This window comes from Eubalaena glacialis, chromosome 16 (genome assembly GCF_028564815.1).
Source record: "Eubalaena glacialis isolate mEubGla1 chromosome 16, mEubGla1.1.hap2.+ XY, whole genome shotgun sequence".
Classification (NCBI taxonomy): Eukaryota; Metazoa; Chordata; class Mammalia; order Artiodactyla; family Balaenidae; genus Eubalaena; species Eubalaena glacialis.
In genome coordinates, this window is record NC_083731.1 from 14,317,813 (window position 1) to 14,342,080 (window position 24,268).

The 24,268-nt window shown below is 36.7% G+C and overlaps 1 protein-coding gene across 1 annotated transcript in view; it reads left to right on the forward strand.

Annotated features, from left to right (window-relative positions):
• UGGT2 (UDP-glucose glycoprotein glucosyltransferase 2) overlaps positions 1-24,268 on the forward strand; it is a 172,103-nt gene that overhangs the window by 133,797 nt on the left and 14,038 nt on the right. Inside the window, exons 30-36 of the mRNA XM_061170577.1 lie at positions 1,066-1,150; positions 6,635-6,717; positions 9,156-9,254; positions 10,737-10,821; positions 14,055-14,237; positions 16,566-16,726; positions 17,369-17,483. Coding sequence (XP_061026560.1) covers positions 1,066-1,150; positions 6,635-6,717; positions 9,156-9,254; positions 10,737-10,821; positions 14,055-14,237; positions 16,566-16,726; positions 17,369-17,483 — 811 coding nt within the window. The remainder of the gene's footprint in view (positions 1-1,065; positions 1,151-6,634; positions 6,718-9,155; positions 9,255-10,736; positions 10,822-14,054; positions 14,238-16,565; positions 16,727-17,368; positions 17,484-24,268) is intronic.

Here is a 24,268-nt window from a genome sequence, read left to right on the forward strand (position 1 = left end):
CTGACTGAATGCAAAGTATCTACTAATTTGACATCTGATTGCTTTCCCTCTTTGAAAAAATTCAGTTTTATGGTAAATGCTTTTTACAGTAGCATTTTTCAGTTCATAGTGAAAATAGTATCAAAAAAATTTTGAGCAAAGCTGTCATATTTGATTTATTTATGCAGTGTTGAAAATTAGACTATGAACTACATAATGTGTAATATAAAATAGATCCAAGTGATGCAGATGGACATGACAGACACATTTTCAGTCTTATAAGTTTAATGATATACTTCAAATTTTGGCATTTGAAAATGGCTAGTAGATATTGAAAAGTAGTTGTATGTTGTAGATTTCCTTTGATTATGCTATATAAACAACTTATTTTAAAGTCTAGAAAATGTTTCATATTTTTTTTAAATTTTTATTTATTTATTTATTTATTTATGGCTGTGTTGGGTCTTCGTTTCTGTGCGAGGGGTTTCTCTAGTTGTGGCAAGCGGGGGCCACTCTTCATCGCGGTGCGCGGGCCTCTCACTATCGCGGCCTCTCTTGTTTCGAAGCACAGGCTCCAGACGCGCAGGCTCAGTAATTGTGGCTCATGGGCCCAGCTGCTCCGCGGCATGTGGGATCTTCCCAGACCAGGGCTCGAACCCGTGTACCCTGCATTGGCAGGCAGATTCTCAACCACTGCGCCACCAGGGAAGCCCCCAAATGCTTCATATTTTAATTATCATTACAATATATGAAAGATATGAAAGATCTGACTTTTGTGATAATTTTAGTATACAGTAATAAAGAAGCTATAATCTGCGCTTTCTGAGTGACTAGGTGATATCAAATTTAGTGAGTTATTTTTGTACAATCTTAATTTGTATTAAGTTAAAATTGGATAATTTTGAAAATTGTAGTGTATTGCAGCATATCTTAATTGACTATAGAAACAGCAGATATGACATATACACAAATGATATTATACTTATGTCTATTGCAAAATGAATTTATTCTGTTATTTGTACCATCATAATTGTATGTCTTTTCTTAAATTGATTATAGATATTTACATGTTTTTTCTGCTTCTAGGCATGAAGAAACTGACTCTCAACCAGACCTAGGAGATGTCATTGTTGTGTTAAACAGCTTCAAAAGCAAAATACTGGAAGTACAAGTGTGTGAGGCCAAAGCTCTTTATAGGCTTTGTTCTTAATATTAAGAATTATTTTTTTTTGTCCTTAATTAATTAATTTTTATTTTACGACTGATTTCACAGTTTTAGTACCTAAAATGTCATATTGGAACTCTGGCAATGAAAGGAAGAAGAGGATTAAATCATGAAGGGAAAGCAGAGAGCTTGTAGATAGAAGAGAAGAAATTTTTTTTTTTTTAAGTTATGTGTCTACTGTATCTACTGTATTTGTAACCAAATTATGTTATAAATTAGGCTTCAGAGATGAGATCAGGAATGCAGGTTGAAAAGTTACCCCTTTCAACAGGAAAAAAAAAAAGTGATGTTTCAAAAACCAGAAAAGTTTTTAATGATGGCAGGTTTAGTTCTTTTGGACAAACTCACCTACTTAAAATCAGTAAAAATGCTGGGCGAAATGTTTTTTAAAAATTTTAAAAGCACTGAGGAGCTGACAATAATGATAATAAGGAAATACAAAACCAAAATTAAAGGGAAAATGAGAGCCTAGTGAAATAAGCAAGCACCGAAACTTCTCTTATCTCAGGAAAGCTGCTGTTGCCCTAAAACATTTGTTCATCCTGGTACACTTGAACTATCATTTTGATTTAATTTGCAAGGTGATGGGGACAGAAATTAAAACCCTAGTCCCACATAAAGTGGGTAATCTATTAGAAGGCCCTCTCTGCTTTAAGCTGGCTATAGCTTCAGGGTAAGGATGAACCATAGTAAAGTATACCACGCAGTCTTTTAGCCCAAATCGGTATCACCTAAGTAATCAAAGGAACCCTGAGCCTTGAATTTGCACTAAAATGGCTCCAGATTAATAAGGTTTTACAGGCATCTGACAGAAACATCCATATATCTCTGGAATAAGACTACTGTATCCAAATAAACAAAGAAAACCAACAGAAACGGCAAATAACAGAGAGCAGATGCACAAGCACTCCATATGTTAGAATTATTGACACAGACACTGAAACAACTATGCCTAAAAGTGTTTAAAGAAATAAAAGACAGGCTTGAAAACAATTGCAGGGAATAAAAAACTATAAAAAGTGCATATCTGATTTTTTTTTTAAAGTAGAACTTCTAAAACTGAGCAATACAATGACCAAAGAATTCCGTGGGTGGCTTTAACAGGCCTCAAGAGAGAATTAGTGAGTTGGAAGATAGACCAAAAGACTTATCCCAAATGCAACTGACCTTAAAAAAGAGGAAACTACAGCAGAGAGTATATAAAAGGCGTAGAGAATAGAGTGAGAAATCTAAGATACCAGGATTGCATTTAAACGTGGCTCTGCCACTCATTAGCTGTGTGACCTTGGACAGATTACTTAACCTCTTTCTATCTTATTTTCCTTATCTATAATAAGAGTTAATGATGAAACCCTCCTTATAGGTCTACTATAAGGATAAGATAATTTAGCTTTATGAAGTACTTTATGAGTGTTTAAAAATAAAATCCATTTAAATGGAGTTCCAGAAGGTGATGAAAGACAGAATGAGGTACAGGTATTATTTGAAGCAATAATAGCTGAGAATTTTCATGAGTGATGAAAGGTACTAATTTGCATATTCAGGAAGTCGAGTGATTCCCAAGCAAGATAATGAAAAGGAAATCTACACCTAGACTCTTGTTAATAAAACTGCAGAAAACAAAAGACAAAGAGAAATCTTGAGAGTAACCAGAAGAAAAAAGAAAAATTACCTTCAAAGAACTATAGTTAGCCTGACAGTTGGTTTCTCAGCAGTAATAATGGAAACCAGAAGATAATGAATGATATCTAAAAGCACTGAAAGAAAAAAGGAATGCCAACCACGTATAATTTACCCTGAAAAGTATTTTTCAAGAAAAAACATAAGGTATTTTCAGACAAATAAAAAACTGAATTTGCCACCAGCATGCTCACACTAAAGGAAATTCTAAATGGTATACTTCAGGCAGAAAAAGAATTATCTCAGGTGGAAGATCTGAGTTTGAAAAAAGAATGAAGAGAAAAGAAAATGGCAACTATGCGGATGAATCTGTGAACAGTGAATATATAAAACAACAGTAATGTCTTAGGATCTTAAAAATCAATTAAAAAACAACAATAGCATTTAAGGCATTATATAAATAGGGGTGTGTATAATAACATATAAGGTTCTTATATTGACCAGGACAAGGATTATGATTACTTTTAGACTTTAGGGCAAATCTGAATGCTTTACATTTCTAAGATAACCACTAAAAGAATAGAAACAAGGCATAGTGTCATAGTGAAGAGGAAAATGGAATGAAGCAAATTAATATAAATGGACTAAGAAACAAGAAATAAAGCAGAATACATGCGCCATTGAAGAAGCACAAAATAGTAAGTTAGAATTTAACCCAATTACATTAAATGTAAATGGACTACATGTTCCAGTCCAAAGACTAAGATTGTCAGACTGGATTTTTTTAAAATCCCAACTCTGTGTTTGCAAGAAGGAACACCTAATATATAACAATACAGTTTCAGGGTAAAGATTAAAATAAAAGTGTGGCAAAAGTATACTAGGCCAATACTAATCTAAACAAAGCTTGTATGGCTATACTAATATCAGAGATATTAAGATAACATTATGAAAGATAAAGAAGGTTACTTTATATGTGTATATAAGGCAGAAATAGAATTACCAAGAGAAACTGGCAATTCTCTATAATACTGGGATATTTTTAACGTGCGTCTCTCAGTACTTGATATAACAGGCAGACCAGAAACTCATTAGAGATGGAGATTTGAGCAGTGTGATTATAAATCTTGACCTAATAGATGTATATAGAACACAATAGCCAATAACACCAAATGAACAATCTTTCAGACACAGAAGACATTGATAAAAATTAGCTTTACGTTTAGTTGAAAAGCAGGTTTCAACAGATTTCAGAAGAATGAACTCATACAGAATATGTTCTCCATCTACAATGCAGTAGAGTAGAAATTAATATGCAAAGATAACTAGAAAACACCCATTTTTCCAGAATCTCTATGATCTAATAATGGTAGGCTACCAGAACTCTTGCCTTATTACATACTGCATAGATTCTAAACTACCAAATCATCAAAATTTACCTTGCATCCCACATAATAACCTGTTTCTTATCACCTCTGCTCTTTATCCTGTGATCAGTTATACAGGTTTATACTCATCTTTGATACTGTTTTTCCTCTACTGACTTTGGCTTCCTTTCTCAGGAAGAGAAACTTATACTCTGTCCTTGATACATTTCCTTCTGGCCATTCCAGATGAAAAACCCCACAAACTCAGACCAGCTGCTTAAGTTACTAACTCACCCCAAGCCATTTAGGACCAGCATTCCAGCTAGTTTTATCCTAGCCCTACAAACAGGAGAGAAAAATATTATTTCTGCTGGGAGACTGGGGATGTCTTATCTTTGAGGAATTTTGATCATTGAAAAATTATTTTCTTTTTCTTGAGCTGGTTTTTTTTCACTCTCCGTATTGGCTCTAATTTTACCTGTTGGTCTCTGGTATAGAGGAGGTCTGACTCTTTCACCAAAGCCTCCAAATCTTTGAGGGTGATAATCATGCCTTACCTGAAGCAAACGTTCTACAGCCTAACCTTACCTAGGTGCTTCGGTTGTTTTTTAGTAACAGTTTTATCTGCTCACCTTCCATCTCTCAAAATTACACAAAAGGACAGGAAAAAGGGAGGAGAAAAGATAAGCAAGATAAAGGTTCAGCCCATGAACTCCAGTAGCCCACTAATAGGAATTCCAGGAAAGAAGAACAGAAAATGGAGGAAGGAAAGTATCCCACAGATAGAGAAATATAAACATGTTCATGTCAAGGGGTCCACAAATGAGTGAAAAATGGCCCACACAAGATCCTAAAAACTACCAAGGAGAAAAGGCAGGTCACTGCAATAGAATGACACTAACACTAGCATCAGATGTTTCATTTTCAAGACAACAAAACAAAGATTTCAGTGTTTTGAGGAAAATTACTTTGAATCTAGGATTCTTCAGGCAAATATTCTCTGAAGGGTGAAGATTTAGAAAAATTATCTTTCACACCCCTTCTTGAAGGTGTTTGCCAGCACAATGAAGATGAAGAATAAGAAAGAGGAAAATAGGTGTTTTAAGAAATGGTGAAATCAATGTGAAAACCAATGCAAAGAAAGCTTGAAAGAGGCAGTTAATTGTTAAGCCCCAAGAAAAATGTCTTCAAAAAGGGGCTTCCCTGGTGGCGCAGTGGTTGAGAGTCTGCCTGCCAATGCAGGGGACACGGGTTCAAGCCCTGGTCTGGGAAGATCCCACATGCCACGGGGCAACTGGGCCCATGAGCCACAACTACTGAGCCTGCACGTCTGGAGCCTGTGCTCCGCAACAAGAGAGGCCGCGATAGTGAGAGGCCCGCGCACCGCGATGAAGAGTGGCCCCCGCTCGCCGCAGCTAGAGAAAGCCCTCGCACAGAAACGAAGACCCAACACAGCCAAAAATAAATAAATTAAAAAAATAAATTAATTTAAAAAAATCATAAATTATAAAAAAAAAAAAAAAGGAATTCCAGACAGTTAAGTAACAAGAATAATAAACTGGAAAGTATTAGGTATATGGTAAAGAAGAAGTATATCTCACCACAAGAAAAAATAAATACAATAAATACAATACAGAAGTATTGGTGAAACGTGAGAAAACAGAATCCATGTGAACCAGGAGGAGTCTCCTAGGAGGGCACGGTGGTCGCATCCTCATAACTGTGTGGACGAAATGTAATTGTAGCAGCCTTTCAGCTCTTCAGTGTGGTGTATTTACAGTGTCACAATAAGCACTTTTTACTGATTTTCAAGTTGTAGAATAAACATAGCATAGTGCAAAAGATACAGTTATGTTTACCAAGCTAAATGTAAATATTATCCATACTTACAATGCTAAAGTAAAGTTTTAGCTAATGTAAGTTGGGAGGCAGAGGGAAAAGGTAGAGATATTAGTATCCTTATAACAGGCCATGCAAGAGAAACTTGAATTTGTTGGAATAAAAAATACAGATTTAAGCATTATTTAAAGTTACAAAAATACTCAGTAGAAGAACTAATGATAAAGATAGTATTACCAAAACCTCCAGACAGAGGGGAAGGGAAGGGTGATATAAGTAAGCTGCTCATCTTTTGTTACAAAGAATGAATAATGCCTAAACTCTATGAATCAGATATACAGCAGATAACATCCACAGTTGACAATTCAGTAAATACAAGTATAAGCACCTTATTTAGCAGTATATGGAGGTAGCCACCAAAAACAAGGGGCTGAACTGATAGTTGAAATCAGATTGTGTCTATAATATACTAAGATCTTTCTTGGCTTCATTTACTACAACTATCTTAGATTTACAAGGGTCACCTTGTCCATATATTTCTAACCATGCAGCATCATATTTAAATCTACAAAATTCTAAAGTTTTTCTTTACCATGCTATCTAGGTACAAAAAAAGCCAGACAGAATTCGGGAAGATATCCTTTCTGATAAAGATGAAAAAAAAGGAGTGTGGGATTCCATTAAAAGGTGATTACTAATGAATATTTTAACTATAGACCCATCAGGAGTCTAGTTTGTGGAAGCCCTGCAGATGGTAAACATTTAAGTCAAGCACAGATCTTCTCTAGAAAGGATAAGACAAATACATAAATGTTACTGATGTAAGACAGGAAACTGGAGCTATAAGACAACTGAACATAAAGGGCTGTTCAAACCAGGGGAGAGAAAGTCTATATCCAGTTAGGAGGAACCTCAGAAAAGACTCTGGAGGAGTGTGTGGCTGAGATACGTTCTAAAGGATGGACAGGAGACAGAGTGAAGGTACCTGGTTACGTGAAGTCAAAACGATTGGGTATGTTTCTCAAGGAACAGGAAGTAGCCCAGGTTAGCTGGGATATTGAATATAAGGGGGAATCTTTAAGTTAGGTTGGGACCTATATTAGTTAATCAAAAAAGGAATATTTTGGCTCACATATCTAAGGAGTCCAGGAGTAGAACTGCCTTTGGGCATTCAGGTGATGTAGTCCAGAAACTCTTTCTCCAATGCCTAGTTCTATTATCTGTGCTTCCTTCATTTTCAGACAAACTTTTACAAGAAAGAGCTTGCCATCTATCTCCCGTGGGAAGAGATTGCCTCTTTCCAGATAGTTACCAGCACAAGTTCCAAGTCTGACTCATTGGCCCAGCTGTTGCCTTGTATACCAGACTGAACTGATCCCTGTGACTTACTGACTAAGCTTGGGTCTTGTGGCTACCTCTAGAGCCAGCAAGAAGGCCCATCCTGCCTAAACCTCGTAGAATGAAATTAGAGGAGGAATAGCTACTCACCCACCCACCTGCCCACAATACCAAGTTATTGTGACTAGAAGTGTAAAGGGCGTTAGGTGGGCAAACACAGAAGTGGGCTGCTGTAGATCCACATTGTAGACAACTCTGAAAGTTCATTTTAGAGATTTGAATTTAATTTGAATTATGATAGAGAACTATTGATCATTTTTATCAAAGATAAGAAATAGAAACTTCAGGCCAAATAGCTTCAACAACCTAAGCAGATTTTGTTATACTAATCAGAAGCACTCCCGTCATTTTGGATTTTGCCCAGTTTAGGCCTCTTTTTCTCTAGTTGACTCCTTGTTTGATAGGAAGAATCATGTTACTGTCCCAGTATGTGCATTGAACTGATTACTGATCAAGAAAGGCTCGAACTCACTACTTTGAGATGACTTCAGAGTAGGTTTGTTTGATGGGGGATACTGTAACAGAATCTGGGCATTTTAAAGAGTATCTGTTCATGAGCTTCCATTAAAACCAGAAAGTAGAGACAAGGAGGAGTAAAGGTAACTGTTAAACTATGGCTTAGCCACTTATTACACAGAGAGGACACCAAAACAAAATGCTGCTTTGTTAGAAAGAGAGAAGGTAAGTTTGGGGGATGGTAACTCCTCTTGATACATAAGTGTATGTTACAGTGTTTTCACTTTTTTGTCTTAGTTTTAATCCTAACTTCAAGTGATTTTTTTTTTTTCCTCCCTGAATCAACTGTGTATTTTTCTTATTTGGGGGATTACAATGAGAAAACATTTCAAGAATACATCTGCCATAACAATTCTTATTTGGCAAAATATATTCCATGTCAATTGTGAATTGTTTAGTTTTCTAAAATCAGTCATTTTAAATATCTGTGCGTATAGAAATGAGATTTCTAATTAAATAAAAATTTTAAATAGGAAAAAGAAGAAGCGATACATTATGAATACCCCAAATAAGATTCAGTCGCTCTTGTATATGAGGCAGGGCATATCAAAGGCTGGTCTGGGTCCAGAAAGTGGTGACAGTGACAGCTGGGCCCAGATGAAGCTGTGGCGAATGAACGTGGCTCCCCAGTGCTGCCTTATCCCTCCTGGGGACATGCCCAAGGCACAGAGGTCCCCGCAGCCTGTGGGGAGGCTATCCCTGGCCAGAGGAGCTCTAAGCTGCGGGCGCCTCTTATAGCCTCCTATCCTGGGAAGCCACGGCCACAGCACTCAGGGGCCTCCCCTGGTAGCACAGGCGGAAGTTCTGGTGTGCCACTGTTCACGCTTGCACGTTCTGTTTCTTCCCCCACGATTGGCCTTCCTGAAGCCTCAGTATGTTGCATATAGCCATGGCATGCCACAGTTCATTCTCTGCTCTTAAAACAACTTCTGTAACTCACAAAGATTCAAAGGTATTATCTCATTAACCTAGAGAAAATATAATTGCATTCTATGTTGTCCAATTTTAAAAAATCATAAAACTTCAAGTTATATTGTCACGTTTAAATAATTCATAATTTTTAGGATAAGTACTTGTTTACAATGTAATAACCATTCATTTTGAAAAGCCTTCCTATTTTTATTTCTTATCAAATTTAATATTTTATTTAGGTATGTAAAGTTTGCAGATGTGTATTAAGAAAATGACAGTCACTTCTTTTTCATTCAAAGTTTCGCAAGGAGGCTGCATAAAAAAGAAGGCAATGAGGAAACAGACGTTCTAAACATTTTTTCAGTTGCTTCTGGCCACTTGTATGAACGCTTTTTAAGGTAGGTGTATTTTTTTATTTAATGTTTTGAAAAGTAATACATTTACATGGTCCAAAAAGAATTTTTAAAGTTTAAAAAAATAAAAGAGGGCTTCCCTGGTGGCGCAGTGGTTGAGAATCTGCCTGCCAATGCAGGGGACACGGGTTCAAGCCCTGGTCTGGGAAGATCCCACATGCCGCGGAGCAACTAGGCCGGTGAGCCACAATTACTGAGCCTGCGCGTCTGGAGCCTGTGCTCTGCAACAAGAGAGGCCGCGATAATGAGAGGCCCGCGCACCGCGATGAAGAGTGGCCCCCACTTGCCACAACTAGAGAAAGCCCTCGCACAGAAACGAAGACCCAACACAGCCATAAATAAAAATAAAATAAATTTAAAAAAATTAAAAGAAGCCTCTATTACCTTAAATAAAAAGACCACTGGTAATTTCATGGCCATAAAAAAAAATAAAAAATAAAAAAATAAAAGAAATTAAAGTGGGAAAAAAAATCTCCCACCTCTGTTTCCTTGATACCCAGTTCCCTTTCCCACAGGAAACCAATGTTATTATTTTCATAGCCTGCCAAATATATGTATAGACAAGCCCAAATATGTATTTTTTCTTTAACTCCCTTTTACCCAAATAGTAACAAAGTACATAGTGCTTTTGCACCTTGCTTTTTTTTTTTTTTTACCTAAAATTATGAGGGAAGTATATTTTCTAAATACAGTGAAATTCCATGTGTTTGATTTGAAATATTGTTATTCTTTAAGGTTAGAAAATGGACATATTTTGTAGTAAGATGTGTGAGGAAAAAAAAGAATATATAGTAAATTTTCCTTTCCTGGTGAAGAAATACCATGTTTTATAAAAAGGGGGAGGAGTCTGAGAGGAGGAAAGCAATATTTATAAACTACAAAGGGCTATTTTTTAACTGCTTATATAGAAGGATCACAGAGAACACCTCGAAAATGTTTGAATATATGTTGATATTTTAAGATGTACTTTAGATACATCTGTATTTTCTCCAGTCAGAGGTCTAGGATAGCAAAACAAGTGGCCTGTCCAGTGACTTTATCAAAATAGACATGTTGTTCAGCCCTTCAAGGTTTACACACCTGCTATTAATGACACAGTAACAGAGCCAAGATTAGACGTTAGTTTAACTAAACAAAAGACTGTTTCAGACTAGCTTCTTTCTCTTGTCAGCTGGAACAAACAAAAAGCAATCAATTTAGTCTATACCAGGTATATATATATATATATATACACACACACACACACACACTTATGTATATACAATATATGTGTATATATACATATATCATATTCTTATACGTTACATACTTGCTGAGCAGCCATAATATTTGAAGATACGTCACTATTTCTCCATAATTCATAGTGAAAACTACCAATTAATATCTTTAAATATTTAAAAGCCTTAAGAGAAGTAGGATGAACCCCTATTAATGTTAATTTATTGAGTTTATTGTTGTTTTATGCAGAATTATGATGCTTTCTGTTTTACGGAACACCAAAACACCAGTGAAGTTCTGGTTTCTTAAAAATTATCTCTCACCAACATTTAAAGTAAGTACATTAATTTTTTTAATAGAGTAGTTAATATTTCAGAAGTAAATTCTTTATATCATTGTAAGTTCACATAACATTTCTCTTTTCAGAATGAGTCTTTTGAAATGTATATTTACTCAAATTACTATATGTAATCAATTTAAAACCTTGGTATTCGGTATTTTTTAACCTAGCTTAAGAAAAATTCTATGCAGCTTTTATTTAAAGAAGTGATTAAAAACACAGCAGGAGATGGTTTATGTTTAAGTAAACTCGAAATCAGGATTAGTGGGTTTTCATAACAATAAGTAAATAAAAGTTGGCAATGAAAAATATGTACAGATTGGTAATTAAAAGAATTAGATTCTGTCATATTTTGACAAAGAAAGGCAGGAACAGTAGAAAATATGAAAACTGTACCACAGAAAATAGTCTGATAGTACCAAGAAGAGTGGGGCTCTGGTGTCACATGCGGTGCATCGGTTGGTGTGGTAATGTGGGCACTATAGGTAGTGTCTCCAGCATTTTGTATTTAGAAGTTTTTCGACGGCCAACACCTGTTACCCTTTACGCAACCCTACACTCTTGCCACAGAGTGTACCCCGTTTCTTCCTATTAATCAGATTCCAGGCAAGTTAGGGTCTCATTCAACAGCAGTTCAGAGAAGATCTCTTTCTAGACGAAAACCAGTTGTGAAAGCAGAAATAAAAACAGGCAACCATGCTTTTATTCCTTGGTGTTGCCAGGCACATTGCTAAGTACTTTACCTACATTCTTCATAAAGTTGCTCTTCATAAAGTCCTATTCCCAGAAAACCACGACTCAGAAGTTACGTAACTGGCCTGCACAGTTGGGCGGTATCCAGGACCACTCTTAAGTTCAGAAACCCACTAGAAGGACACACAGAACTCAGAAAAGCAATTATACTCACAATTACAGTTGATTACAGCAAAAGGATACAGATTAAAATCAGCAAAGCAAAGAGATGCATAGGGCAGAATCCAGGGGACACCAGACCGAGCTTCCAGTTGTCCTTTCCCAGTGGAGTCATGTGGACAGAGCTTATACCTCCCAGCAAAACTGTGATGGTACACATGGAGTGTTGCCAATTAGGGAAGCCCACTCAGACCTGCTGTCCAGAGTTTTTATCGGGAGTTGGGTACATAGACCCACCTGACGGCCACCATGACTGACCTTAGCATCTAGCCCCTCCAGAGCTTGAGCTGATATCTCGTGGCCCAAGGTCTCCATCATAAATCGCATTGTTAGCACATACTATCTGGCGTGGCCCTAGGTCCCCAGGCAAATACAGACATTCTCATCAGGCAGGATATTCCAAGGTTAGCATTTACTTCCCAGGAGCCAAGGGCAAAGGGCCCAACCATTCTTTGAGCAAGACTTGTCCTTTATGGCACAGGCCCTAGATCAAATAGCTGATTAGTAGCTGAGATTTGAGCCCAAGCGTTCTGACCTCAAAGCCCAGGTGCTTAACCCTTACGACACAGCTCCTCTACCCTCCCCACCACCACCAGGGGGGCCACCTCCTGTACTTACTTGTAAACTGAAAAAGAACCCATAAATAGAGACAAGAAGTCTTACTAGTTTGTTTCTAAACTTTTAACATGTGATGCAACACTGCATCGGGGGATTTAACTCTGCATATACTGAGATAATAAAATGTGAAGATTCTCTTAACAGGAAATTATATCGTTCCCTAGAAACACAGTGCTGTGTGCGGAAAAGAGTCTTGTTCTGCTGCATGGCCAAAAGTGATACCATATCTGAAATAATATTTTCCTTCTTTTTGTAATTTGTTCTTTTTGCTCGAAATTTTTACCTTTTATATTTTTTTCAGGGAAATATAACATGTACAAACGGTAAATGTGCAACTTTGATGAATTTTTACAAATTTAAAACACCTGTGTAACCAGCAGCCAGATATGGAAACAGAAATTGCTAGTACCCTAGATCTTTTCCCTTCAATTTTAAAAGCATACCTCCTTTCTTCCTTCAGATCTTCGCTGAATTATACCTACTTTGGGAATAAGCCTTTCCTGACTACACTATGTAAAATGACAGTCCCTTCTGATCTTTCATTTTATTTCCCTTCCCCTTTTATTTTTCTCCATAGCACTATCTTCTGTAGATAACTTACTAATTTCATTTATTTTATCTAAAATGTAAGCCTCATGAGGGCCATGATTTGTGTCTGTTTTGTTTCATTACTGTATCCCTAGGGCCTAGGATAGTGCCTGGCACATAGTGCATGCTCAGTGAACATATTTTTTAATACATATTTGTTGAATAAAAAAAAGTTTTTCTAATTTATCCTAGTTTGTTTTTTTAAGTTTGAAATGAAAGCAGTGACTCCCAGTAACTGTTCTAGCCTTAATGTCAACATTTTGCAACTCACAGATAAAACCAATGCTTACAGTAAGGAACATAATTTAAATCTACATCATTCTTACAAGAGCAGGGAGAAAATTAAACTGAGCATATAACCAGCAACTAGCTACAAGTGAGAATTGAGGAGATGAATGCAAATTCTACATTTGCTAACCCGTCTTTACTCACTCCTTTACCATCATCCCTCTCAATATTTGGGCTCTTGAACCAAACTTAGCTAACAGTGTACATATTTAATTAACTGCTCTGTTTTAAACAGAATAAGATACTCTAAGCCTATAAGACACTGAATCAAATATCAAATATTCATGCCACAATAACTACCTTGTATTTTTAATCCTTGAATTAAATAGTCATAAATCTCAAACATGAAACTCATATAGAGAATATAATTTATCAATTTACTACTCATTTTGTGTTTTTTTGTACACCCTTTTCATCTTCCTCTCTCTCTGACCAACCAGCATGTTGACATGTGCATAAAGTGTTTGATGCACAGGTGTTCCACGATCCAGAGGCTTTCCTTTCTATCATCAAGTTTTCTCAGGTCAAACATTAGTAGTAAAAGTAGAGGAACAATTATCTTATTTAATAAGCCTGCTAGTGTACCTATTTTTAATGCCTTTAAACTACAAAGTTTGATGTATACTTACATCTTTATGTTTGTCAGCATTGTCATATTTCTGATTAATAGGTGTAAGTTGTAGAAGTACTGTTCAGACATTTTACCGATTCATTTGTAACAACTTGTAAACTCTAACTTTTAAAATGTTAATTTTTTTCTCCAAAACAAAAACTGCTCTCTGTTCCTTGAACATAGTCTTTGATTTGTATGTGTGTTTTAGGAGGTGATCCCTCACATGGCTGAGGAGTATGGATTCCAATATGAACTAGTCCAGTATAGGTGGCCCCGGTGGCTTCATCAACAGACAGAAAAACAAAGGATTATTTGGGGTTATAAGATTCTTTTCCTTGACGTCCTTTTTCCTCTTGCAGTGGACAAAATCATTTTTGTTGATGCTGACCAGGTAATAAGATTAACTATTGTTTTTAAGAGCACTTAAAACTTTTTTACACTTCTGAGTATAGGGATGCAATTTATGTTGCTGCTGCTTATTACTGTCTTTGTTGCCACGCTATGTAAACATAAGACATAATTTTGACATATAAGCAAAGTATCTTTTCTTAAAAAAAAGTCAGCATTCCAGGGGAAAATCAGAGGTGTTGCCAGAAGTACCATTTATTCCTTAGGGCGTGGCAGTTTTTTCCTCTGAAGTAGTAGTTTTTTGTTTTGGGGGTTTTTTTTTGGTAATTAAAAATAAAAGAAATACTTATATTAGTCATAATAAAAGCAGCTATATGAGTTCCTATGGATATGAACTGAAATTTGTTTAAAGTGAACTATTTCTTCTTGCTGGAAAAGTTAGCAATTACACACACTCTCCTCTCATTTTTCCACCTTCAGCCATATTCTTTGGCAATTAGCCAATAACCAAATCCCATCATTCTGCCACTTAAAGAAAAGAGTCCTAAATTTGGCCAAAAAAAATTATGGTCCTCAGCTTTCAAAATTTATATATCCAGAAGTTTTTATGACTTTTCCCCTTTTCTCCTTGCATGCCTTTGTAATCACTAATGTTAAAAAAATATTTTTAAAATACACAGAATTTCTCTTAAAAATTTTAAAAAATGCACAGAATCTCTAAGAACAATAATATGTAAATATAAATGTTACATAAATCAAATGCACAAGTTAGTATTGTTATTTAGGACCGAAAGTATATTTTCAAATCCTACTTTATAATTTACTTGTATTCTAAATTTATTATTTTTGTATTATTTTTCAAATTGATAAATATGAATCATTATAATTAAAAACTAAGAAAATAGGCAAAAGTGTAATGAAGTAAGCGTTTCCAAACATACTATCTAACATAAAATTTATTTCTCCTATTTTCCCCCAATATATACAATAATATTTTTCCAGCAGGCTAGAGTCTATTAAAAAATGAAACATACTAACATTATGTCATTGAAGCCACTGAGAATAATTAAGAGGTTTTTCTTTATGATTCAAACTAATATTTGCCAATATATAATAATGGAGATATATCATAAAAATCATTCTGAATTATTAATCTATACCTTGAGAAATTAAGAGCTATGTACTTGTATATTTAATTCCTTACCAAAATATATTTTGTTCAAAATACCTTGATTAAAAATCAAAACCACAGTGAGATATCACCTCACACCTGTCAGAATGGCCATCATCAAAAAGAACACAAATAAATGTTGACAGGGATGTGGAGGAAAGGGAGCCCTCCAACATTGTTGATGGGAGTGTAAGTTGGTGCAGCCACTGTGGAAAACAGTAGGGAGGTTCCTCAAAAAACTAAAAATAGAACTAGCATATGACCCAGCAATTCCAGTCCTGGGTATATATCCGAAATAAACAAAAACACTAATTCAAAAAGATACATGCACCCCTGTGTTCATAGCAGCATTATTTACAGTTACCAAGATACGGAAGCAACCTAAGTGTCCATCCGCAGGTGAATGGATAAAGAAGATGTGGGGTGTGTGTGTATATATATAATGGAATACTACTCAGCCTAAAAAATAAAAGAATAAAAAAAAAAGAATAAAATGTTGCCATTTGGAGCAACATGGATGGACTTGGAGGGCATTATGCTCAGTGAAATAAGTCAGACAGAGAAAGACAAATACTGTATGATATCACTTATATGTGGCATCTAAAAAATACAACAAACTAGTGAATAAAACAAAAAAGAGGCAGACTCATAGAGAACAAACTAGTGGTTACCACTGGGAAGAGGGAAGGAGGGAAGGGCAATATAAGGGTAGGAGATTAAGAGGTACAAACTATGAGGTATAAAATAAGCTACAAGGATATACTGTACAACACGAGGAATATAGCCAATATTTTATAATAGTTATAAATGGAGTATAACCTTTAAAATTGTGAGTCACTATATTGTACATCTGTAACATATACTACAGGTGTATATACTACAGGTGTATATCAAGTATTAAAATTAAATACTTTAAAAAAGAATATTAAAAAATACCTTGATTAAAAATGATGTAACAAGCTATTCTTATTAATGAGTAAGACCACTGTCATACAGACTAGGTATGTAAATTTTAGGTTTCTTTTAATCTGTAAGGGCAAAAGGAAAAAATAGAAATTTGGTAAACTCGTGCTACATGACAGAACTGTGGGGAAAGCTCAGTTCTCTATCTTTTACAAGGTGATGATGATTTGAGATTCATATTAAAGGGGCTTCTGTTATTTTATAGTCTTCATCAGAGAAACTGTTCTAATTATTTAGATTGTCAGACATGACCTAAAAGAACTTCGAGATTTTGATCTGGATGGAGCTCCTTATGGGTATACTCCCTTCTGTGATAGCCGCACGGAAATGGATGGATATCGTTTCTGGAAAACGGGATACTGGGCATCACATCTTTTAAGAAGGAAATACCATATCAGGTAAGAAAAGTCATACTCTTACCTTTGAGTGAATAAATAACTTGTTGAATGACAATACTCAGTTTTCTTGGAAAATATACAATAATGGCAACCCATTATATAGTGCTTATTACATGCCAGTCGCTCTTACAAGACTTTACATATATTAACTCATAAAACCTCTATGACAACCTTTTGAGATATTGCTATCATCTCTATTTTATAGATGTGGAAACCGAGGCATACAGCATTTGTGTACCTTGCCCAGGCTTACGCTGCTAGTACATAGCTGAGCCCGGAGTTAAACCCAAGTAATATGGCTCAGCTGTATGTTCCTAACTACCATAGAAGATTTAAACTTGGTTTGTCGCATAACAAAATGAAGATTGTCTTCAGAGCTGTTACTGTTTTGTAGGCCCATGAGTTTCAGGAGATCTTGGAAAAACTTAAGGTGACCTTAAGAGGATGTGGATCCTAACATCATCATATCAAACTTCAAGCCCCTTGGAAACAGTATTAGACATCAGGAGCAAATTATGAAAGGATTCATTATTATTAGACCCAGGGATATCTAAAGTTAATACCAACACTGCAGACAATCACTAGAGGAAAGTAAATATATGTAAACAACGTAGGCTCTCAAGGAGTCTTCATTTCTTGCAGTGCCTTATACGTGGTGGATCTCAAGAAGTTCAGGAGAATCGCAGCAGGTGACAGGCTCCGGGGCCAGTACCAAACTCTCAGTCAAGATCCAAACAGTCTTTCAAACCTAGATCAGGTAAGTAAAATATTCATGGAATAATTTTCAATACATAGACATAGACTGTTCTATCTCCCTGCTTATAGACGTCAAAATCTTGTATTTTTAGCCTCTTTCTTCCCTTTGTACAATTTTGCATTAGCTATCTTGACTTACATATTTTTTCACTTCAAGCCTAACATTTTCAGAATAGCATTTGATCTTCACTTTTCCATGCTTAAACCTCTTCTTTCCACTATGTGCCCTATCTCACTTTGTTACCCTAAATTTTTCTTACTTGCTTCCATCATCATTTAAACATGTCTGTCTCCCTCCCTCCCTCCCTTTCTCCCATTTCTCTTTCTCTCTGATCTTTAAGATAAACTCCCTTCATCCTGTGCCCTCCCTGACTACTGCCTTACATTTTGTTTTTCCTCACAAATACTTTTTTTCTCAAATCCCATTATTTCCTCATTATTGTATCCTGCTAATTTCCTCATTTTAACAATTTAAACAGAAGAAAAAGACCCTGTAGCCCATAATTCCCACTATTCCCTCTTTCCAGTGACTAAAGAATATAGGTTCTGGACTTCCCTGGTGGCACAGTGGTTAAGAATCCGCCTGCCAATGCAGGAGACACAGGTTCGGATCCCTGGTCCAGGAAGATCCCACATGCCACGGAGCAACTAAGCCCGTGCGCCACAACTACTGAGCCTGTGCTCTAGAGCCCGCGAGCCACAACTAGTGAAGCCTGCATGCATAGAGCCCGTGCTCCGCAACAAGAGAAGCCACCGCAATGAGAAGCCCGTGCACCACAACGAAGAGTAGCCCCCGCTCTCTGCAACTAGAGAAAGCCTGCACGCAGCAACGAAGACCCAACGCAGCCAAAAATAAATAAGTAAATTAAGAATATAGGTTCTTACTAGAACCTTACATGTTTGTTAATTCAGCAAGTATCTGTTGAATACTTACTATGTGTCAGATACTCTCCTAAGCCCTGGGACGTTAGAAAACAAAACAGAGATCCTTAGCTCATGGTGCTTTCATTCTAGTGGGAAAATAACTAAATAAATCAGTGAACAATATTTAAAGGTAATAAGTGCTTTAGAGAAAAAATAAAACATGAAAACATGGTAGAGTTCAGATTGGTGAATAGGGGTTAGAGTTTGCTGTTGTAAACTGAGTGGCCATATATCTATGCGAAGGTGACGTTCAGATGGAGGCTTAAGAGCTGACCATGCAGATATCTGTGGGAATTCCAAGCAGAAAAAATATCGAATGCAAAGGTCCCAAGGTGGGAGTGGGCCTTACATGTTTGAGGAATAGTACAGAGGGGAAAAATAGTCTGGCATAGGGAAGAGAGGTAACAGAGGGTCTAGATAATGTAGAAAGTTGAGGCTGTTTGTTTAAAAGTCAAGCAAATGGAATATTATAGGTCAAAATACTAATGATTGATTCAGGAGCACACTGATGAAGGACTGATTTAAAATACTCATTCTTGAAAGTTGAGAGAACTCCAAATATGTATGTGTGCAAATGCAAGGTAGCGTCTTTGCCATATTGCCAATTAGTAAAAAACAGACATAGAGTCCTCAGTAAACCCCAGTAACACTCCAGATTTAGATTATGAATATCACATTTTTATAATTCTTAGTCATTTCCCCAATGGATTATTCATAAGGAACCCTACTGGTTATCTGCCTGTGGGTAACTAAGGAAAGGACCCATTTTTCAAGCAGACCAGCAAGCATCTGAGGGACTCTCCCAGCACTGCGTCACCCCGTGTGGGGGATGGTTTCCTTCTTCGGACGCATTTGGCTACGGTTCCCGCCAGTCCGCTGAACACGTCTCACTAAAGTCAGAGCGATGTCTTCTTATCCAGTGAACACTTCTTGTTTCTTCTTATTTGCCTTTTTTGTGATGTGGGTGTTTTGGACTTCTCCTTTCTTGAAACTCCCTTGGCTTTCATAATATCAAATCTTCCTGGTTCTTCTCTGATGTCCGTGACTTTCCCAGCACAGTTTATTTGAGAACTACGCTTTTTCTCCCTCTTATTTAAATGTTGCTATCCTCCAAGTTTCTGCCCGTGGCCCACTTCTCATTCTGTACCCAGTCTATTGGCTTCTCACATACGCTGGCTTTAATTTCCAGCTTTTCTACCAAGAATTCCCAAATCTTCATCTCGCTCTTCTCTCTCCTCTGAATGCCTAACTCATATGTTAAACCTGCTGAAATAGACACAGTAATGCCCAGAACTTTTCTCAAATTAAAAGTCAAAAGCCCGAGCTGTATTCCTCCTCCACTGTTCTTTACATCGGCAGCTACTGCTCAGCTGCCTGTCACAGGTTGGGTTATCCAGGAACCAAACTGACTCTAAAGTGGAAATTAGCCTGCAGGAAGTTTATTAGGAAGTGCTCTCAGGACTAACAGCTGTTGGAGAAGGAAAGGAAGCAGAATTAGGCAAATTCTACAAATTCAGCAAAGGCCTCAGACAACCCCCACAGGGAGCTCTGAAGCTGAGATGGCCTTTCCTGGTTGTCACAGTTTGTCGAGGGGCCCAGGTCTTTATTCCTTCACCTAGATTCCCCTAACCTAGTAATACGACCCAGAACCTCCCAGAGTTACGGGGATAATGAGCACAAGTTCCCCAAGAAGGTCACTGGGAGGGATAGGCAGGGTCACTTCTACTTTGCCCCCTTGGACCCATGCCCTTGCCCATAATCTTCTTTCTGGGCCCCTGACCCATCAACCAAGCCATTCACCATTTCGTATGAATTTATATATATTTTAGCCTTAGGCTGCTTCTCTTCTGTATACAAAGTGAATGATAAGGTACATCATCTGAAGCAGTTAAAACAGTTCTTAGAAAATTCATAGCACTGAGTACATATTAGAAAAGAAAAAGGGTCTCAACCTCAGCTTCTACCTAGAAACTAGAAAAAAAGAGCAAATTTGAAACCAAAGTAAGTAGAAAAGAGAGAATAATTAAGATTAGAGTGGAAATCAATGAAATGAAAAAAACGGAAAAATGGTATGTTTCCATAGATTTTCTTATGAACCAAAGCTGGTTCTTTGCTAAAATTAAGAAAACATAAACCTCTAGCCAGACTGATCAGAAAAAAGATAAAAGACACAAATTACTAATATAGAAATGAGAGACATGACAGCACAATATCTACAGATATTGAAAGAATAATGAGAAACTATTACAGACAACTTTATGGTAATAAATTCAACAACTTCGATGAAATGGACAAGTTACTTAAAAGACACAAACTGCCAAAATGCACTCAAAATGAAATAGATAACCTGAATAGCCCTATAACAATTGAAGAAATTGAATTTAGTTTAAATCTCCAGGTCCAGATAGCTTCTAAATTCTACCAAACTTATGTGAATTCTACCCAACATTAAAGAAAGAAATAGTATCAATTCTACACAAGCTCTTCCAGAAAATTGACATCACATTACTTTTGCCATATTCTGTTGTTAGAAGGAAGTCACTAGGTCCAGCCACACTCCAGGAGAAATAATTGCACAAAAAAATGAATACTGGGAGGCACGGATCACTGGGAGCCATATCAGAAACTGCCTACTGCAAACCCAGATGTCTATCAAGATGAGATTGGATAGAAGGGTTGTGGTATATTTACTCAACAGTAACAAGGAATGAATTATTCATACACATAACAACATCGATGAACCTAAAAACAATTATGCTGATCTAAAGAAGCCAAGCCAAAAATATACGTATCATATGATTCTATTTATACAAAATTCTAGAAAATGCAAACCAATCTACATGGACAAAAAGCAGTTCGTGTTTGCCCAGGAACTAACTGGCTTAGGTGAATGTAGAAAGGACAGGCAAGAAGGATTGCAAAAAGGCACAAGAAAACTTGAGAGTGATGGATATATTCAGTGAGCTTGATTGTGATCGTTGTGTCACAGGAATATTTGTATGTAAAACTTATCACACTGTACCCTTTAAATATGAACAGGGAATGGACTGGCATATGGTTAGACATATATAGATCAATGGTATAGAACTGAGAGTCCAGAAATAAACCCATGCATCTATGGTCACTGGATTTTTGACAAGCATGCCAGGATAATTTAATGGAGAAAGAATAGCTTTTTCAGCAAAGGTGCTGGAACAACAGCATATCCACATGTAAAGAATGGATTGGACCCCTTCCTAACACCATATATAAAAACTAACTCAAAATGGATCAAAGGCCTGAATGTAAGAGGGTAAAGTATAAAACTCCTAGAAAATATTGGTGTACATCTTTGTAACTTTGGATTAGGCCATGGTTTCTTAGATATGAAACAAAAAGTACCAGCAACTAAAGAAAAAATAGGACTGCATCAAAATTTAAAACTTTGTGCATTAAAGGACACAAGAAAGTGAAAAGACAACCCACAGAATGGGAGAAAATATTTGCAAATCATATATCTGATAAGAGACTAGTATCCAGAACATATAAAGAACTCTTATAATTTAATAACAAAAAGAGAACCAATTTTTAAATGCTCAAAGGATTTTATTTTTGTTTTTGGGTGTGCCGGGTCTTCGTTGCTGCGTGCAGGCTTTCTCTAGTTGCGGCGAGCGGTGGCTTCTCTTGTTGCAGAGCATGGGCTCTAGGCGCGCAGGCTTCAGTAGTTGCAGCATGCGGGCTCAGTAGTTGTGGCGTGCAGGCTCAGTAGTTGTGGTACACGGGCTTAGTTGCTCTGCGGCATGTGGGATCTTCCTGGACCAGGGGTCGAACCCGTGTCCCCTGCATTGGCAGGCGGATTCTTATCCACTGCACCACCAAGGAAGTCCTGCTCAAAGGATTTAAATAGATATTTTTCCAAAGAAGATATACAAATGGCCAATAAATACGTGAAAAGATGCTCAGCATCTCACTGGTCATTAGGAACTTCAAGTCAAAACTACAGTGAGATACCACATCATACTCACTGGGATGGCTATAGTAAAAAAGACAATAAAAGCTTTGGCAAGGATATGGAGAATTTGGAACCATCATACACTGCTGATGGGAACATAAAATAGTATAGTGTAGTGTCTGTGTCTGTGTGTTTCGCCAACCATGTTTAGTTGCATGGGGGCAGGTGCAGAGTTTGGATTTAACCAGGACTATAATTTTGCCAAGCAAGTACAACTAAATGCGAGAATGGTAAGACAATTGAGAATATATTCAAGGGATTAAATACAATGATTAACCATGGAAATTAAGGAAGGGGGGGAGTGAAGACATCAGGGAGTAAAGGACAGTGAAATAGTGGTAGGATCAGTTGATTGGAGGTCCCAATGGGGGTCAAAAGATATTGATATCTGAGTACTTGATGGAGTAAGCTGAAAATCAAGAGGCTGTCAGAGAGTGGGAGCATGAAATTGAAATTATAGAGGACTTGGCTAGGACATGACCATGGGAGAAAGTGGCTGAGATAAGATGACAGACCAGGTTGTTTAAGGATTTAAAGAATGGATTCCCAGGAAAAGGGTGTTGGAAGAGGGAACAGTTAACTAGCTTTTATTTTTTTTAATTAATAGACTATTTTTTTTAGAGCAGTGTTAGATTTACAGGAAAAAATTGAGCAGAAAATACAAAGAAGTCTCATATTTCTGGGCTCTCTATTCTGTTCCATTGCTGTATTTGTCTGTTCTTTTGCCATTACCAATCTCTTAATTAGTATAGAATTTATATGAAGACTTCAAATTCAGTAGTATCGGTCCTCTGACTTTGTTATTCTTCTTCAACACTGTGTTGGCTATTCTGGGTCTTCTGCCTTTCATATAAACTTGAGAATGAGTTGGTTGATACCCACAAAATAGTTTTCTGGGACTTTTATTGGGATTGCGTTGAATCTATAAATTGAGTTGGGAAGAATTGACATCTTAACAATATTAAGTCTATCTGTGAACATGAAATATCTCTCCATTTATATAGATGTTCCTAGATTTCTTTCATCAGAATTTTATAGTTTTCCTCATGTAGAGGAACATATTTTGTTAGATTTTTTAACCTAGGTTTATTTGGGGTTTTTTGTTTTTTTGTTTTTGGGGGGGTTTTTTTGGGTGCTAATGTAAATGATAGTGTGCTTTTAATTTCAAATTCCAATTGTTCGTTGCTGGTATATAGCAATTGACCTTTGTATGTTAACCTTGTATCCTGAAACCTTGCTATCATTGCTTATTAGTTCCAGGAGTTTTTTTTTTTTTTTACTGATTCTTAGGATTTTCTGCATAAACAATCCTGTCATCCTCAAAGAAAGACAGTTTTATTGCTTCCTTTCCAATCTTTATACCGTTTATTTCTTTTTCCTGTCTTGCTGCATTGGCTAGAACTTCCAGTATGATGATTAATAGGAGTGTTGAGAGAAGAACCCTAAAATTATGAATCTTGGAACATAGATGGGACAGCTAACACAAGTACTGCTGGTGCCCTCCGGGAGAGAGAGAGGAAACATGCCCTTTGCTCTGGAATGTAAACAAATATTCTCTGGGAAGGGCTCTGCAACCCCTGGCATATGTAAGCAGGTATCTCTGGGAAAGGTGTCTCTAAATCTCTGCAGAGGTCTCTGTCTTTAACTTACTAGGCTCATTTGCCATTTAAACATCCTTTTACCCAGGTGCCAGCAATCTTTGCTTAGAAAGCTCTGAGTATGCAGAAATGTGAAAATATTTGTGGAACATAGTTTGCTGATAGGGAAATGAAAAGTTACCTTAGAATCTGGAGAGTGTGGTGGTGACTACATAAACAGTAATAGCAGACACGGTATAAGTGATTAATCCTGGTGTTTCGAGGCAGATAAGA